Genomic DNA, 18,958 nt, shown 5'->3' on the forward strand with positions numbered 1-18,958 from the left:
GTAACACGTCATAATTATTCATGATGGACGCTTCAAGGAAAATTTGACAGTGGAAACAAGTGATTTCAAATTCAATTTTGCTGATACAAACGCCGGCTTAAAAAAGAAATCGAATAAACTTGTTTACAAACTTTGCAAACATTATTTCCTTCGGGTTAAACTTGTTCTGTGGAAAGAATGGAGGATGCCTTTAAGGCCACCACAGACAAATCAATCAGTGGTCAGAACGCAATCAGAGCCACGCCATCCGCATGAGAGTTCAGCGGGTTGAGAGTGAGCCAAGCCTTTTTCCTTGAAATCTACCCCCATTCGCCCACATTGATGAGTAAAATCACTTGACGTTACACAACGTAAAATCTTTTGGCGTTACACAGAGTAAAATCCTCAAGTGGCTATTTAAAAACAGAAAGGTTTAATGATCATTGTTGACGAACGACAACTGTTTATTTGTAGAAAACATGTAACTTATGATTACAATATCACGTGACAGTCCACGCGCGATAACTCGCGTGTATCCTCGCAAACGGTTCGTAACAATCACGACGATCGACAGCTGAGAGGTTTGAGTTCGAGATTGTGAAAGAAATCCTGAATGGGCCCTTTGCAGGATAGTGATCACATGGTACAAAAACCGCCATACTGGAACGCAAATTGCGCAACGGGACATCTCAAACAAAGCAAGATAATTTAAATGTTCTTTGTTTTAGATGTCCCAGTGGGCAATTTGCGTCCCAGTATGGTTTTTGTACCATGTGATCACTAACCTGCAAAGGGCCCATTTACGTTTCAATTCGATTGTAAATTAACCGCCTGGAAAAATCTAGCTTCATGAGTTAAGAAGCAAGTTTGTCAAGTAGAACGTTGCGGGATTAAAAATTACTGAGGAGGTCCTATCTCTGTTCTCTTCTCGGACAAGGACCATAAGTGGTTGCCAAGTTATGTCCTGGCCGGCATGTTGAGGAACAGCCACAAGCTGTTCTCTAACATTTGACAATTTTACAATGCTAATGATGAATGGGACTGTACCTGCAATGTTACGGCAAACTCGGTTTCTTTTCTCATTTCTTCGCTCAACTGGTTCGCCTCTCTGGGGAGAACAAAAGAAACATCAGTCAGAGAACATATCGACAAGGAACTGACATTTTTAAGGGAGAAACCTATGGCAGGTCAAAAGTCATTTGTTGACTGACTGACTGACTCACTCACTCACTCAGTCACTGATTGAACGACTGACTGAACGACCGATCGACCGAACGACCGACCGACCGATCAACTGACTCAAAAACTGACTGGTAAACTGACCAGCTGACTGATTAATTAACAGACCGACTAACCGACAAACTCATGATCAAATGACGGACTGATTGCGCAAACTACCAAGTGACTAACTGACCACCTCACCAACTGATCAACTCACCGACCGATCAACTGACCCACTGGTCAAATGACTCACTGTGTAGCTGATTGACCAACCGACCGACTGGCTGACTGATTAACTGACAGAACGACTAACAAACTGCTCGACTGCCATACTGCTCAACTGACAGACGGGGATCAACTCTCCACCTGTGCATCTGTACGACTGACTGATTGAACGACCGAATGAACGAAGTAATGACGAAACATCACCTCACGAGCGCGTTGGCTTTAATGACCTCGTCTCTCAGCACCAAAGGTTTTCGTTCAAACTGGATCAGGTTTTCCCTGCTAAACAAAAACAAAATAGGAATAAAATCACAAGTTCTTCCGGAAAAAACGTAGCAGCGGCTAATTCCACACTTAAGTTGTCAAACAAATCATCCGTACTCAGGTTTACCAGATTTACCCGTTTCAGCACTTGGACTCCTTCAATTTCACCACTGTCTGTTTTGCTGTTATGTGGTCTCATGGATCAGTACTCCATCTAGAAGATTACACCAAGCCGACCACATTGCTCACGGAAATAACAGACCACAACACCAGGTACTCCGTGCCCTATTCTTTTCGACTAGTGTGTGGGATATTTAACGTCTCACAGAGTTTAGGAACATTGAAGGGTTGTGACACAGTTTATATTCCTTATCCGAGACGACTTCCAGTCTTCCATGTGCTGATGTAATTACAAAGGCGGCACTTTCTTCTCAGTTACTTTAAGACCCTGAGCGTTGGTCCGGCCGGAGTTGAACTCGCGACCTCCCGCGTGACAGCCCGTGCTCAACCAACTTAGCCACCGGTGCTCGGTGATGGCTTTTTTGGTTAACTTGGTTTATTTTACCTTTTTGGTTAACCACAATCCCACGCTGGTGCGCTCTACCCAATGTAATTTTTATCCCGTACTTAAAAAGAAACTCGAGGAATAACTTTCCGTTGAAGGCCTTATGCCACGTGTAGTGAAAATCCACTAAAACTACTTGAAAAAGCATCTGAATTGAAGCATTAAAAAACTGAAACTGTGTAACATTGAAAAGATACACTGAAGTCATCCTTGCAGTTATCTGAACAATTTTAGCAATTTTCTCTTACAGACACCTGAAAAAATCCGGCGGCTTCAATATAAGAGACAATTGCTCATCAATGCTAAACAGTTTCAGTTTTTTAATGACTCGGTTCTGATGCTCTTTCTAGTAGTCTTTTTTTCCCTTTGGTTTCTAAAGCATTTGACCAATTCTCGTTCCCAGACCCCATTGTTTCTCTTAGCCGGTGGGGCCTTCGCACGAGTAAACGAAAGCGCTCTGGAGACAAAGAATTTACAGCCCAGGTTCAGAGACTTCCGGAGTTCATATATGAGTGGTCAATAGTACCAAACATGGCCGCGCTCAGAAGCATTACACTCGAAAGAGTTTCCATGTGAAGCTTTGAGTGGCTTTAACTTAGAGAATGTGTCCCCTCGTGTCGAACAGAAAGATCGTAGTTTTAAACAAAGACACTCTTATCATTTTAACGGCCGGCCGCGCAACATCGGCCATTTTTACTTCTGGTTCAAGATTTTATTGTCCGCAAAGCTAACCAATGAAAAAATTTGAATTTCCTGACTCTCCAGAGCCCTTCGGTTAATAGGGAGTTTAAGATCTATGACGAAAACGAAAACGTCACAAATTTTGCATATTTAATGAGCAAAAACAATAGCTTTGCACGCTGTGCACGTGCATTTTCAATTTTTGTACATTTCTTTCACGTTTTCGGCAAGTCTACGACGTGAAATGACCAATTCTCAAGTTTTACGGAGAACGTGAACAAAAGGCAGCGAATTTGAATTTTCTGTCGTAGATTCAATACCGCACCTCCTAATTCAGTTCCTGGGGAGTTACAGGCTAGTTTTTAGAAGTTAGACAAGCCGACATAACGACGAAAAAGATTAATAAACCTGAACTTGCAATTTTAAATGACGTTGTCATTACCGTCGCGTCGCAGATCTTAAAGTCCCTAATCGTGCGAAGGCCTCGCCGGCAAAGAGAAACGATGGGATCTGGGAACGACAATGCACTTGACCCTGCCTATCGCAACTCTTTCCAGTCTTCTAACCTGTCCTCGATCCAGGACATTCTGGAAGAGCCGTATCCAGAACTAAATGAACCAATACTAGATGCTCGTTCCATATTCTGTCGCGGGCCCATTTGATTCCTTAGCTCTTCAATCTTTTCTTCGTACATTTGACGCTGCTTGTCCAAAGCTCCTAAAGAACGTTAAAACAAAAGGGAGCTACCGTCAAAATGCAACGTGCAACTGTATTTAGCTGCTTAAGAATTAAATGGCTATTACTGAATTACTGGTTTCTCCTTTTAAGAGATGCCCTTGTTCCATTAGCAGCTGTTAAAGGGACGTTACCTTACTTTAGGGAATTTTCCGGTTAAAGCTTAAGTTAATCTCGAGTTTAAAACTAAAAAATGATAAGGCATTAGCCCATTTCGGAATCCATATCTGCCTCCTCTTCAAAGCGAGTCTACAGGCGAAGTTTTTCTTATGAAAATTAGTTCATTCACATGTAAAGTAGAACTAATTACCATCACAAAAACTTAGGACTTAGATTCTCTTTGAAGACGAGGCAGTCAATGGCCTATTCTTTTACTGATAAAATTATCGTTACATCACACTGAAACAAGATATTCTAAGCAAGAACGATTATCCAGGCAATTTGCCATAAACTTGAAAAACGTCGGGCCGACTATTTTCAAGATTACCCAAATGCAATCCGTCCACCCATGCTTTTCTTTCCTTTTGCTGTATTTCTTTTGTGTTGTTCAACAGTTTTAAGTGGTCAGTGCAATGTTGGACATTTTGGGTGTCATGATATTACATCATTCTGCGTGACATAGCCCCTTTAACTTTAAAGAATCTCCGAGTCTGTAATTTGCCATTGCCTTCGTTGGGTATACATAAATGTATCAGCTCTGCGCTGAGCAAATCAAATCAAATCAAATCAAATTTTAGCCAACCTTTTTTACCATTGCCACTGTGTGACAGTATAATCTGTAGAAGAACATCAATATACCCTTCTTTCAACTCTAGATTTGGGCTGCTATCGATTAGATAGAGAGGTGCAGTCCTATGGAATAACACCTTAATAGCCAACCACTATTCGACGCGAGCTGCAAATCATTACCATTTAAGTTGAAAGGCAATGACACCCTTTTAAATTTCAACTTTTGCGCCACGTCAATTCTTCCACAGACTCAAGTGACCACGATTTTTATACTGACCTCTCCCCAACACCCAAAAAATTAACTTAATTAATTAATTAATTAATTGATAATAATAATAATAATAATAATAATAATAATAATAATAATCCAACGTCTAAAAACGGAGTCGAATCGTAATGAGCTTTATGGAACAAGATACAAAAAGTAATGATCGATTATAAAGCTTCTTTGCAACTATTACGAGACAAAATACAAGGAAAGCTTCAAAGACTTGAGCACAGTCAGCCTGTATGAAGCACATGTCCTTAATATTCCATACCGGTCAAAGAAACGTACAGTACTTCTAAGAAAAATATCTATTGACAGCTTTAGCTACAGTCATACCTTGTTTCTCCGCTTTGTACTGTTCTTCTAAGGCCTTAACAGAATCTTTCAGTGGTCCTATAGTGGATAAAAATCATGAACGATTTGTAATTGTCTCGACCGATACATCTAAACACAAAAAGGGTAGCGTTTCTGTCTATGTTACGCACACAGATTAAACAAATCTTACATAGTATTTGTATTTCATAATAAACAATGACCTGTTTTATTATATACAGTACTCAACAGAATATTGTGCTTCTGAAATGGCGTTTCAATGACGAATGCACACATAGGTTCGAGAGTACAACAGAGGTTACAAATTGCACTACGGAAGTTGCTGTGAAAACACAGCACATAATATTGCTGAGCATATCATAAATTAAAAAATCGCATGAAATGAGGTTAAACGAAGTTTAACCAAGTAAACAACTAGGAGCGACTGCAGCCAATTGGTCAGTGGTTGTAGTATACTGGCGCATGCGTGGAATACCTCGTGCTTTGGGCTGTATCGCTTATTTATCAGTGTGGCGGAAAGTAGGAGCATTGTGTGTGGAGCGTTTAGCGGTTTTTGTTTCCTCCCTCCCCACCCTCTGCTTTCCACTGTGTATCAGTGTGACGGGTGCCCATTCTTCTCGGGGGCGTGGGGGCTCATGGCTGGGTTGTCAGGTTTTGCCAGCCATCATTGCAGTCTCCATCTTGGAGCTGGCTGCCAATAGTGGAAGCTCCAGGATGTTTCGGGCACCCAACCTCCACAGAGCGACGATGTTGTTTACTTGTTTTAAAAGTTCGCAAATTGCACACGCCTATGGCTTATGCAATCTTGAAAACTGCCCCTAGATGTCACTGGCTATGAAGTCTGTGAACGGTGATAAATTGGTGCTAGGCCTTACTGACAGTCGACCAATAACGTAACGACTTCCTTGACCGATCACATTAACGACCAGAGTGTTCATACCATCTACTGACGTTACACAAATCACTTGACTCTGAAGATGATGACTTCCAGTCGACAATCACCCGGACGACCGTACTTCACGTATTAACAAGTTGGTGCACACTTTCTATACCGAACGCCTTGGAATAATCACGAAATTACTTCAATGACGGGAAATAATATTTTCAGACAATGTTCTCTAGGAACTTTAAGATCTACGACGGCGAGGTCGAAAAAAACGTCATCTCAAAATATGTCGCAAAATTTTCACATCTCGCTCTTGTTTTATAGCGTTCTTGTTGACGAACGTGTCGTAGATCTTAAACTCCCAAATAATTTATTGCTTACTCTACCTGAGCTTATTTCGTTCATCATGAGTTCGGTTTGAGCAAACTGGAAATCGACGGGCTGCTCCACTTGTTGTTCACTCCCTGAAACAGCACGATGCGAACAATGTGAATACAGAATTTTTTCAAATGGTAACTTATGCTGCACTCACTGTTATAATTGAAAATTGTGTTACCTGGAAGACGGGGACAATTGATCCTAAAATAATGGTTGTTTCCCCAAAGAATTCGATCGCCATGTTTAAGTAGGGTTTTCTCCTCCACGAGTTTTCCATTCACACAAGTTCTGCCAATACAGGAGACACAAAAAAAGTTAATTTCTTGGATGCTACGCGTACTTTAGTTTATGCTTTCAATATAGGAGGAATTGATTTTTGTAATGGTCTATTGCACGGTCTCCATGCAAAATCCACGTGCAAGTTACAGCCCGTGCAGAATATTTGCTGCAGCCCGTTTTGTAAGTAGTACATCTCGCTTCAGCCATATTACAATACAATGTGTACTTAATTGACCACTCCCCTTAGAGGCTTTTTAGGGCCAATGAAACACATCAACGAGACGACAGAACAGAACAATAACAACAACAACAACAGTTAAGAATCCCAACTGGCCGATTCTTGCATTACGATGCACTCACTAGGCTACCTAAATGAATCATCCACAACTTGAGTTGTCAGTAGCCATAACATACCCTGTTTTTGCCAGCGGTGTGACAGACACTTCATTATCCTCAATGTCCAGTTGACAGTGTTCTTGCAGAATCCCTAGGCCTCCCAACTGAATATCCTAGAACCAATAAAAGCACAGACAGATGCATTAACTTTCAAGACCTCTAGAGATAATTTTCCCTTATTTAGCTCTTTAAAGACCAGTCAGAAAGTTTCTAAAATACAGTATACAAATGGCACAATTGGGAAATCCGGTTGAAAGAAACGGACGCATTCTCCAAAGAAGAGTGGACAACCTAATTTTCAATGCAAAGAAACGAGAGAAATACACGATTTTCGGTATCTTGATAAAGTACCACTCAAACCTTAGTCACCACCTTCGTCTGAGATGCGATTCGCGTCGTGCGCTACAGGAATCGCGTCGCGCGCGATGTTTAAAAATATGCAAGTACAGTGGCTTTCGAAGAAACTATGTACACCTGTTTCTCTTTCAATGGGCTCAGTTCTAACACTAAATGAAATCAAACGTAATAGAATGCCTGCAAAAGGCCATTCAATAAAATTCATTGAAAGTCAATGATCCACTTACCGGATTGTGTGCTGCGTCGGGTCTCCCTACAACAGTATGTTCCTTCAACCATAAAATTACAATTGAATCAGAAAGCTGGCCGATGAATGGAATGGTATTGGTGATAAACGGGCTGTATCACAAAATTTCGCCAAAATCAGCGACTGGGAACTGGCAACCAAATCAGGCGAAACGTAAAAATGGCCGCTTGAAACATTGAAGGAAGTTTGAATAAAACAGCCAATACAAAAGAAGGCGGGGATTGGCAAATTTGAAGAAAATTTAAATGTATTGCAATTGGCGTTTTTGACAACTGTTCAGCCCAACAGTTTTTTCAAAGTCCACCTCTGTTGTTAGTAACTTAAATTGTGTATGCTTGACAGACATTTTTTTTTTGTCACGACGCTTGAATTTCTGTTGCTTAAAAGTAATTCCTGGGTTAATGTTAAGTAGCATAGCGAGTACAAGAAGGGGCGAGTAATTGGTAAAACCAAAGGCAGGGGTTGCTCGAAGCATGGTTAGCGCTAACCTGCGTTAAATACCATGGAAACCTATAGATGGTTTTCAATCGTGAAGTGATGAGACAGTCACGTTTGTGCACAAAACAATAGGCCAGTTCCGAGTTCACGTCTGCCTCCTCTTCAAAGCGAGTCTAAGTGCGAAGTTTTTGTAATGATAATTAGTTCTACTTTGCATATGAATGTAAACTAATTTTCATAAGAAAGAATTTGCACTTAGACTCGCTTTGAAGATGAGGCAAGCAAGAACTCGGAAATGGCCTATAGCAAATTAGGGCTCATGTTTTGCATTATAATAGAGTCAAATTCCCAGAAGACTTTTTTCTCTATTGTTCTGTGCATCAACGTGGCCGCTGTGACGTCAGGTGAAAACCATCTTTAGCTTTTGATACCTCTGACAGAGGCCCTATAAAGAGGACCTTGGTATTGTAAGACAACTTAATTTTGTGGAAAGGAGAAAAACACTTCAGCACACTAACCTTCAAATAATACACCAGCAATTCATTCATCGAAGGATCTGCATTTAAATTGACGAGGTAAAACTTGGATTTTTCAACTGCGATTCCGGACGACTGCACCGAGATTCCCATTTCTTCAAGAGCTTTATGCCTTTCCTAAGGAAAGAAAGAAAGAAAGAAAGAAAGAAAAAAAGAAAGAAAGAAAGAAAGAAAACACTAAATTAGCAAACCGATTCTGAGTTGATTCTTTACGTTTATAACCAAGTCTTGATTATTCAACCAAAGTGGACACTTTTCGCGAAAATGTTGAAATGCAAAGCTGAATAAATTCTTCGGAAACCACTAGGGCAATTAGACATGCTACATTTTCTTCAAGAAAAGCCGCAACAAATTGATGTACAACAGTGAATACTCTGCCCTCTTTTACAAGAAACTCTGCGTGTAAAATTTTACACGCACTGTGAAGAATTTGCGTGTAATTATTTACACACACTTGTCTTTCGTGTATTTTTTACTCTCGCGTAACGCGCGCGTAGTTTGCGTGTGAATTGCGCGCAATATGGCGGACTTACGCATACGATACGCGCGTGTAATGCTGCTATTCCTGCGCCTTCCAAGAGCCACCTTCTGAAAGGAGAAGGTTTTAATTTGTGCCATTACCATAAGAATCAATTTTAGCCTTCATATCACATGTTTTTCGACTCCATATTCTGTGAAAATAAAGCGCGTGAAAACTCCAAACTGCCTTAAGTGGAGTAAGTTCTTTTAAGGTACAGTGTATGAAAAAACAGCGACGCAAGTGAAGTAAAATAGCTAAGACAAAGATTAAAAATTAATCTTCTTCAAGCACAAAGCTGCTATCTTACCTGTTGAATTTTCTCAGTTTGTTTTTCTTTCTGTTCCCATGTCATTGTGCATTCACTCATCAACTTCTCGCTTTCCGACAACATCTCTTCAATCTCAATGGTTGTTTCTCCCGGTTCAACGATGTGGGACTTTCCAGCAATCTTAGCAGCAAGTAATCTCTTAAGGCGATCAACTTCCTCGCGCAGCTCACGGATAATCTGACAGGTGGAAGAAACTCAGAAAGTTAAGATTTAATTACCTTTAAGAAATCAAATGGCAGTACATGAACCAGTAAAGTTGCTCCAGTACACAATAATTTATGATACCAAGCATCTTTATCTCTTATTTTGGGTCTGCATTGTCTTTGCTTGATTCTTACAACAGCCACCGCCACGACCGTCAACACAACTAATGGTCTGTTTGCTTTTTTGGAAAGCTCCTGGACAAAGTTCTTTGCACAGCTGTAACGCATCATAACAAGCACTATTGCTGCTGCCGACACCACCACCACTACTCACCATCACTAGTGTCTTGGAATACAGACAAGTAACGTCACAAAGTGTTCCCCAAATGCTGAGCACTCCTCGAGTTGCGATAAACAGTTGCATTTACAATGTACATGTACCCTAAGCCACAAATAACACTGTCTAACCTTCATCCTTAACTTATTACCTTCATCCTTAACTTATTGTTGCACATAGGCAGCAAAGGCTTAAGCCGTGTTCACATTAGGCCTCGATTATGATCGAATTATAATCGAATTAAATATCAAATGGGTTCACATCAACTAATTGCAGTCCCTGATTATAACCGGATTATTCATTTCTTCAAACAACCTCAAAGGGGTTGTTTGAAGTAATTTGCAATGCGTAATTGAACAGAATGGCGAGCACGTGGTGGTATGAGCAGATGAAACTTCTAATCGCTTTATGGAGCGAAGATTTGGATTTGTATTTTATTCTCGGAAGATATCCTTGATTCTCTTCTTGCCTCAAGCACATGATGGTGATGATAATCGTGGCACCCACGTGGTAAGGCACCATTAAATTTTTTTTGTCTCACACTGCAAGGTTATCCTGTGTATTGTATTTGAAATTTCGCAGATGTGAACAGAACCATAATTGAATAAAATTGAGTGGAGTATGATAGCCTGATATATACTTCAGTTGATCATAATCAACGTTGAGTGTGAACACAGCTTTAGACTTAACGGGGCAACACTTTGCGTTGGATGTCAAAATAGGGCATGCATCCAATTACAGGTAGTTGCATTACCATTACCATCAACATTCACTATTCTTATTACAACTGTCACCATCACACCAACCCCATAATCACCTAGTCTCTACCATCATCGTCATTTCTCCCTTTGTCATGTGAACTCATAACTGCCGTCCCACGCTTTACCATCACAGGGATGGCACTAGGATTTTTCAATCTGGGTCCTGGGACCCGCATGTTCGGCCAAATTGGGGTCCCAAGCATTTTTTGGGAGTCCCAAAATCTTGGTGACCCTCTGCGAGAAATAGAGTATGTTTTAAATTATGAGAAAAAGAGAGTAACCAACTTGGAATTAATATTGACACATATGCATAGGACAGGCCGACAAAGGCTTTTTCTAGAGCCGTTACATTCATTCCTGGACAAAAACTCTGTTAATGAAAGAGCATCCTTTCCAAAGGTTTACGCATCACTGGTTTCCTTCCTTAGGAGCAACGAACAGTGACGTCTTTTGCTATATATTTGCATTCAGTGACTTGCAGAGTACATTCCCCATTTATTAGAACTTCAATTATGATCACAGATCGCTCCAACAGTTTTACAAACAACAGAATATACTGACAAATCAAAGCAAGTTGTGTGAGTTATTTAAGTCAGTGCCTTGCGTCCTGGGACGCATTAACATTTCGATGATGCATTTTTTTGGATTTTATGTGAGTAAAAATGCAGGATTTCTGCGTTAATGCGATCCCTGCATCAGCAGCCTCATCACAAACCACCGCCATCATCAACATAACCAATGCCCAGTTACCCCACTACAGTATTTTTCTTCACAGCTTACCCCAGTTCTTTGTAGATCGATGCCCCTGCAGTGTACAATTCGTGTATTTGATTGTAATTTGCCTGTGATTTGACAAAAATAACTTAACAGCAAACCACAGGTTTGGACTGTGTGATAGTACGATAATAATATTACCACTCTATCCAAGGAGTAAAACAAAGTCATCACGTGTTTATTTTGTGTTGTTTCATACCTTAGCGTTGGGATCTTCATTAACAACAGCGTGGTTGACAATTTTTTTGGCTCTATCAGCATAACGTAGTGTAGAGAGAGTCTCTTCGTAATTATCTGCAGCTGGACTAACAGTAGCCACCATAACAGTTTTACTATTGCCACCAAGGTTGTCCTAACAATAGTCAAGCAACACAGAGATACTGTATCAGTATCATTAAAGACAGGTCTTCTAATAATACCAAGTCACAAGGCCAGGATCTACGAATCCCATGGCAAGTGCCCTGACCATTTTATTTTGTCCATGTGCCTAGTGGTAGATTCATCACTCGATTTCCTTAAACCAATGAATGATACAAATGTAGATTCCTAGCTGGGGGGTGTGTGAGGCAAGTAAGCAAAAACATTGTCAGTACCCAAAATCTCGACGTTTTTGGCTTTGCTGCCCTTTTACTTTAATGCATAACACTTTCAACTGGTAGGCTGATGATTTACTTAAATTTATTCAGTTGTGTCGTGTATCTCAATGTACACAATGTAACTGATCGATACGAATAAAATTAAAGAGACCCCGACATCCATGGCCGCGGCGGCCATATAAGAGTCTGTTGTTTTTCCTCTTTACAGTGTTAGTTAAAATGACGTTAATGTATCTTCATGTCTATTTGATTTTGTTACCGGAATCTTAAAATTGGAAGGGCTTTCATCTGAACACTTGATGGCGCTTTTTAGGTCTAATTTGCGATGTTGCTTGTCGCACATCATATAAAGCGGAAAGTTAAGCCGTGCACTTTAACCTCATTAGCTTGCTACAATTAAAAGTATTCATATTTTCATGCAATAATAAAAAAATAGCTTTTGTTCAGATTGAAAAAGGGTGCGTGCTAACAGGTTGGAATTTCGAATGAAAATACTTGTACTTGTCATGTGTTGTCATAGCAGGTATCTGTTCGCTGGTGACAATTTTAAATAACGAATCCGTCTTTGAATCGAGTTTGAAATGGGTCGCTGGGCTATCGTGTGATGGCCTATGAAAGATGGAAAAGGAAAAACACCTTTTGGGTTGGAAAATAATGAGTATCGTGTAAGCTGGAGATGTTTGGTGAGGAATTTTGGGTTTTAAAGTGAAAATGAATCGGTTGGAATCGAGATTGAGAGCCTTGACGATACATTTCACTTTCACTTTCAGCTGCCGTGACCAGACTACAGTACACAGCTCTACAGTGAAGCCTCCTGTTTGATAACAGCAATACAATACAATACAATACAATATTTATTAAACTCTCCCCAAAGGGGCTTTTCAGAGCTTAAGTATCTATCTAAAAATAATAATAATAATAATAATAATAATAATAATAATAATAATAATAATAATAATAAAATAATAATCTATCTTGATAATCACAATGCAATTTAAAATATAGAATAAAAATTCACAATAAGTTAAGAATATTAATATATCAAGGTTACTGAGCAAAAGTTTACAACTTAAGTTAAAAACAACAAGTGATAATTAAAATCGACTCATTAGAACATGGTTTTTCAACTTGCGGCTAACTATGTTCATCGAGGGGCTCAATTTTATATCACTGGGCAAGTTGTTCCAAATGGTTACTGTGCGGTATGTCCAGTTTGTTTGCGTTACGAGTCGAGCGGCCGCTAATCGTGCCCCTCTTGACGAATCTGGAAGGTTGGTCGGTGCCAAACCGTTCATGCACTTAAATGTCAATAAGGCATCAAGAAAAAATAAATGGTCTTTAACTGGCATCCAACGAAGCTGTTTAAGGATCAGTGTGATAAGGTCAAATTTTCTTGATCCGGTCACTATGCGGGCAGCAAAGTTCTGAATAGCCTGTAACTTGTGGATGTTAGTAACGGAAGTGTTTGACCATACGCTTCCGTTACACAGCACTGGGTGTGCGTTTACAAATCACTTCTAGACATACATGTACAAGAGATTTTAAGCAAACAACAACAAAATGGATATCCAGGAAAAAGAGACAATACTGTTACCTTGAGAAGCCATGTGAGGACAGAATCTCTATACGGGACATGAAGAACTTTCTTAGATTTTGCTCCAGACTAGACACAATCAAAGAAAACTAACATCAATTACATCATCATTGTGCTGAGGAGAGGTCGTGCACCTGTAAGGTCCAATGCTCTCCTCTGCGTTAGCAAGAAGCATGCCATTGACACACTTCTATGCATGTTTCCTTAACCCTTGAAAGAGTCTCTAAATTCACCAATTAAACAGGTTCCCAGTGTCACTGTGTTAACAGCCAAAAGGAAGACAAGGACAGAGAAAGAGGGGGGCGAAAAAATAAAACAATCACAAAAAAAATTCAAATTAAAGGTGCTCTATGGCTATGCTCATGATCAAAAAACTACTGACAACACCGCAGAAAAAAAAGCTACAGTATTTTTGTTGTTAACTTAGTTTTACTGCATTTAATGGATTTTATAAACATACTGAATGGCTTTTATAAACATACTGAAAACAATCTCACCTGATCTGCAAGACTTGAAATAACTTGACCCAGGGTTACCAAAGATCTACAAAATATTTCACAAAACATTACAATGTACAATGTAACTGATTGACTGATTGACTGTCTAGGCTAAACAAAATAATAATGTAAATTGAAAAATAATGAAGTGTGCATCCTTAAAATTAATGGCTACATATAATTATTAAGCCCAGGTCAAGGGACCATAGTGAGTCCTGAACATGTAAATCCCTACTCAACTTTACTCTTTCACAGTTACTGTACTGAAGTATAGAATTGAAAGTTGTCAGACGCTACAAAGTGGACATATTTTTCGTCCCACCAGAGTAAATATTTACGGTTTTTCTTTCTGCTGACTGACAGAATGACATGTTGGCAACATGAATGTTCCATTGAGTACAGTAAATGTTCCCGATTCAACTGGAATAAGCTAAATCAGTGTGAGCTCCACTTGTGTCCAGAAAAAAGTGTAGGTTATCCCATGAAATCAGAATTTTCATTAATATCACCAAGTGTCCTGTTCAACTCTAGAAGATGATTACATGTACAACTAATGTATTTACAACAATACAAGGGGTTAAGTTTGGTTTGAGGTTGCGGTAATCTTAACAGTTTGTGCGGAGAGTGTAAAGTGCTGGAGTCAATTAAATAAACCTTTAAATTTACACGTGTAATTTACAAGTGTAGCTATTGTTCTCAGACTCTAAAACAATGGCTACACTTGTAAATTACACGTGTAAAAGTTTTATTAAATTGACCCCAGGTTGCTGGTTAGAGTTGGAGGTCATTGTTTTACCATAACCGAAACAAACCAAAGCTCTACGAAGAAATTGCTAACCTTTAAGTTAGGCTTAAACGTTATCTGAAGCATAGTGTTTAGGCTCAATGGTAGCATTAGTAAAGGCTTGGGTTGTTTCCGCTTAATGGAGAAACCTGCCCTACAACCTTCTATCTGCAGTTTACACACTCCACAGTACGTGTTCACTTGACAAGCAAAGTTTAAGGGACAATTATTACTCTGTAAGCTCAATGTTTCCGGAGACAAGGAATATGGAAGTTGAGAAAAAGACTAAGAAAACATTTTGTGACTTCATGCAAACTAAATGTTCATCATTCTCATCATCCAGCATTTCTGGACATTATAAGGAGGGCTTTCATGGCTTGCAAGAGACTTACTACCTCTCACATACCTGTTTATATTACTTCCTTCTTTCAGTCTTTCTCCCTCGGCCCCACTCTTGCTTGCTCTTTCACTGCCCGCTAAATCCACCAGGCTTAACTTGCTGACTTTCTCACCAATGGACTACAAACATTAATAAAAGCTCGTCACACACGTAGATCAGTGCACTGTCCAGACTGATTTTCCATGACAAAGCAATACATGTACATTGAAAATTACTATATTACATAGAATTACATACTTAATTGACATGGACAATCCTATATATGACTTCCCATAGAACCCGAAAAAAAAGCCCAAATTAATTTCCTTCTTGCCAATTCCACAAAAGGAAACAAAATTAATATTATGAACATGATTTTGGAACTGTCTTCACCAGTACATATAAATTCATAACTACAAGTATCTTGTAAAATTAAATCCCTTGCTGTTGAAGAAAATTTGATTCACACTTACATTGGCTAGCAAATTCAATAAATTCAGTAACTAGTTCATTATTATTTTGACATACATGTGGCCATAAGGGAATGATTTTTACTGATGACAGTTTTGATGACTGTTATTTAAATCACTCTCTTTCATGGCTACATGTACATGTACATTGTAAAGTTAATATTCGTTTTGGATACAAGCACCTACAAGCTGCCGCATGCCATATCATACGTGAACATACATGTATCGTTACAAATCTGTAACGTAACAGCACTACAGCATACAGTACATGTACCTGCAGCCACCGAAAACCTGTTACATTTTTATTGTATCCACATGTATTAGACTATTAGTTAATACAATGTAAATGAAAAACACCAACCTCAGTTTGTTGATCGTACTCCGATCTTGTCAACACTATATTAAAAACAGCATGTGACCTGCTACTCTCTGTATTCATGTTGGTGGCTGCGACAGTTCTTGCTTTATTTCCTTCAATCATCAGCGTCTCTATATCCTTTACAGAAATGAATAGGCTCAAAATGTGCTGTGATTTCTGGCCGATTACCCGCATGGCACAGTACCTGCACTGGCACATTATTTTTTGTTGTGTGGAGAAAATAAATGCAACAGACTACCCGCAATTCTCAATACCAAATTAAATAAAATTATCCATTAAGGCTTCAAAAGACGTACCCGTAAGGTAGAATTTAAAAACTAAGCTCATCTTGCTCACAATTAACAGGTTACCCACAGGTAATCAGCCAGAAATTACGGTACTATCAAAAGGGAGGAGCTGCACTGCCGTGCACTGTAATAATTTTAACTTTTATTTTTATCACTTTTATCTTCTCTACATCATGTTTTGGTTCAAAATTTTTCTTGGTTTCAACATTTTCAAACCAGTTCAATTTGATTTTTCTTTGCCTCTTGGTCATTATCATAACCTGAAACAAAGGAAAATCATAACTGAACTGTTTCAAAAAAAAAATTTGAGCCACAGCATAAACCCATCACAAAAAAACCCAAGTTTTCTTCACCACACTAACACTCCCGATAAGCCCTTGATGTACTGTATAACTGCAAAACAGTGAGATGCGAATCTGAATGCTTAGCATTCATGAGGTGTCCCTGGCCCTTCTCCTCCAAATTGTTATTCAATAAGTAGTTTGACCTTACATGTATACGTGTACTTCAAAGAAAAACTTTGTGTTGTCTTTCATAGTAAAAAAGATTTCAAGTACTGTAGAGGGAGAACAAATCAAAGACAACAGTGCTAGGTCCTCCTCTTTAAGCCGGTAAAAAGTTCCAAAACTGCGAACAAACAGCAGCACTTACAGTAAGCTGGCAATACTGGTCCAGGAACTTTAAGTGTGCTACAAATTTATTTCAGCTTCTCTAATGTTCCATAAAACGTATTTTGTTTGAGAAGAACACAGAGCTTTTAACATTACAGTATGATGATGATTTTTACCCTATCCATTACTGATAAGATAGGTAATTGATGATTTATGATAAATCATTGATGATTAATAACCTTTATTGATTATTATTGTTCACAAACCTTGAAAGAAGATACAACAAGTTTTGTGAGGCCTTCCACGTATGGTCCTAAGATTTTGTGTTCTCGTACTCTAAGTGTAGCATGATTTCTGGAGGAAAAATGGTTTTTAATTACTATTAATGTATCACAGTATCACAGTCTGAATGACATACATGTAAAACTGTACTTCTAATCTTGATTAAGTCCTCCTTCAAAATTATTTGCACATAATTGTTTAAGCAAAAATACATGCTAAACTTCTACAATAATAATTTATTATTACATTTCGCAAAGAAATACTTACACGTAAAAGAAGTAAAAAGCCAAATACAATTTCAACAGTAAATTTCTACTTTAAAAAAAGAGCCTATTAACGAAGCTATATAGGGAGAGATGGATAGAGGGAGTGGCCAGGAATAGTTAGCAATAACAGTGGCATCCACATGTAAATCCCACGGGGGTTGTTTAAAAGCTGATAAACACTAATCTTAGATTAAAATTAACCAAGGGTTTATTTCTCTATTCCCAAATGCTGTTCAATGCTGATATTCGGCAAAAACTTTACATTAGATGTAGTCAATCTCTAAAAACACAAATAAGCAAGAAACTTTCACCAAAAAGTTGAAAACACGAAAAAAAAATTAACACTAATCCTGGATTGCATGTAAGTTAATCAGCTTTGGAACAACCGGCTCAGAATGCTACACTTAACAGTTGTATGCTCCTTACCTGCAACTTACATGTATCAATGTTACATATACAAGCTACTTACCCTCGTGGGCAAAGCAGATCCCTGACTTTTTCATTGTAAATCTCAATGTAGGAAACCTCCACTTTGTAAGTGATGTTCTCATCCTCATTCTGAAAAACAGATTATTGGTAGGTAGGGATCCAACTAAAAGTCCATCTGCATTCCACAAAAGTATAATGTATAACATGGAGGTCATTGCTACAGCTGAAACAAACCAAACCTTTACTTTACTAACAGTAACATTAGGCCTCTAACACTATGCTTTAGTTACATGTAACGTTTAGGCCTAAGGTTAGCATTTTGTAGACGTTTGGGTTGTTTCAGTTATGGTAAAACAATGATCTGCAACCTACAATTTACACCCTCTGAGTACACCAAAAGAAAAAGGAAATATGCAGCATTCACAAGTGTGATAAAAAGGAAGAGACTTGCTACTGATCCATCCATTACTATATATGTAACATACTGTAAAAATAAAAATATTACAATCAAAGATTTTTCTGCTTCACAGCACTGAGCAGGCAATCAAATGGCAAGTTTCTATTTATAAACAAACAAAAGGACAGAGTCGAGGTTCATGCAGGGGAATAACTTGCTCTTCCTTTTGTTATTTTTTTTTTGTTTATTCAAGCCCTGAATTGGTTTATTAAGTAATGGAATGAGTTGATGGGTCACATTCAGCATTGCTACATGTACTGTTTGATTTGGACCCACTTCACACTTTAAATATCACTTACTTTGGAAATGCGATCAAACAGCTCATTACACAGCCTGGGTATTACACCAGTTTGATTCTGGTCATGGCTTCCCATCATGGTGAACGTTTTTCCAGAACCTACAAGTAAAGTCTGCAGTTGTTGTAAATAATATTGGTAACTGGATTAATTCTGTGGTAAACCTTTCCCTCAAGAGAGAACCAACATATTCATATCATCATGATAGAATGACGATATGATTGCTACATTTTACTTCGTAGATGTATTAG

General features: G+C 38.8%; 1 protein-coding gene across 2 annotated transcripts in view; it reads right to left on the reverse strand.

The window, feature by feature from the left end:
- LOC138003453 (kinesin-like protein KIF13A) overlaps positions 1 to 18,958 on the reverse strand; it is a 54,757-nt gene that overhangs the window by 29,576 nt on the left and 6,223 nt on the right. The window contains exons 6-23 of one of the 2 annotated variants that reach the window (XM_068849535.1): positions 18,711 to 18,808; positions 17,995 to 18,083; positions 17,244 to 17,331; positions 16,062 to 16,196; positions 15,258 to 15,370; positions 14,068 to 14,113; positions 13,571 to 13,639; positions 11,580 to 11,732; positions 9,345 to 9,542; positions 8,500 to 8,634; positions 7,524 to 7,565; positions 6,958 to 7,052; positions 6,443 to 6,552; positions 6,273 to 6,350; positions 5,004 to 5,060; positions 3,502 to 3,652; positions 1,630 to 1,704; positions 1,027 to 1,087 (exon numbers count right to left, since the gene is read on the reverse strand). In XM_068849535.1, the coding sequence (XP_068705636.1) occupies positions 1,027 to 1,087; positions 1,630 to 1,704; positions 3,502 to 3,652; positions 5,004 to 5,060; positions 6,273 to 6,350; positions 6,443 to 6,552; positions 6,958 to 7,052; positions 7,524 to 7,565; positions 8,500 to 8,634; positions 9,345 to 9,542; positions 11,580 to 11,732; positions 13,571 to 13,639; positions 14,068 to 14,113; positions 15,258 to 15,370; positions 16,062 to 16,196; positions 17,244 to 17,331; positions 17,995 to 18,083; positions 18,711 to 18,808 (1,793 nt within the window). Of the gene's footprint in view, positions 1 to 1,026; positions 1,088 to 1,629; positions 1,708 to 3,501; positions 3,653 to 5,003; positions 5,061 to 6,272; positions 6,351 to 6,442; positions 6,553 to 6,957; positions 7,053 to 7,523; positions 7,566 to 8,499; positions 8,635 to 9,344; positions 9,543 to 11,579; positions 11,733 to 13,570; positions 13,640 to 14,067; positions 14,114 to 15,257; positions 15,371 to 16,061; positions 16,197 to 17,243; positions 17,332 to 17,994; positions 18,084 to 18,710; positions 18,809 to 18,958 lie in introns of both variants that reach the window. The other variant, XM_068849533.1, reaches the window with a different exon arrangement.

The sequence above is a fragment of the Montipora foliosa genome, chromosome 5, assembly GCF_036669935.1.
Source record: "Montipora foliosa isolate CH-2021 chromosome 5, ASM3666993v2, whole genome shotgun sequence".
NCBI lineage: Eukaryota > Metazoa > Cnidaria > Anthozoa > Scleractinia > Acroporidae > Montipora > Montipora foliosa.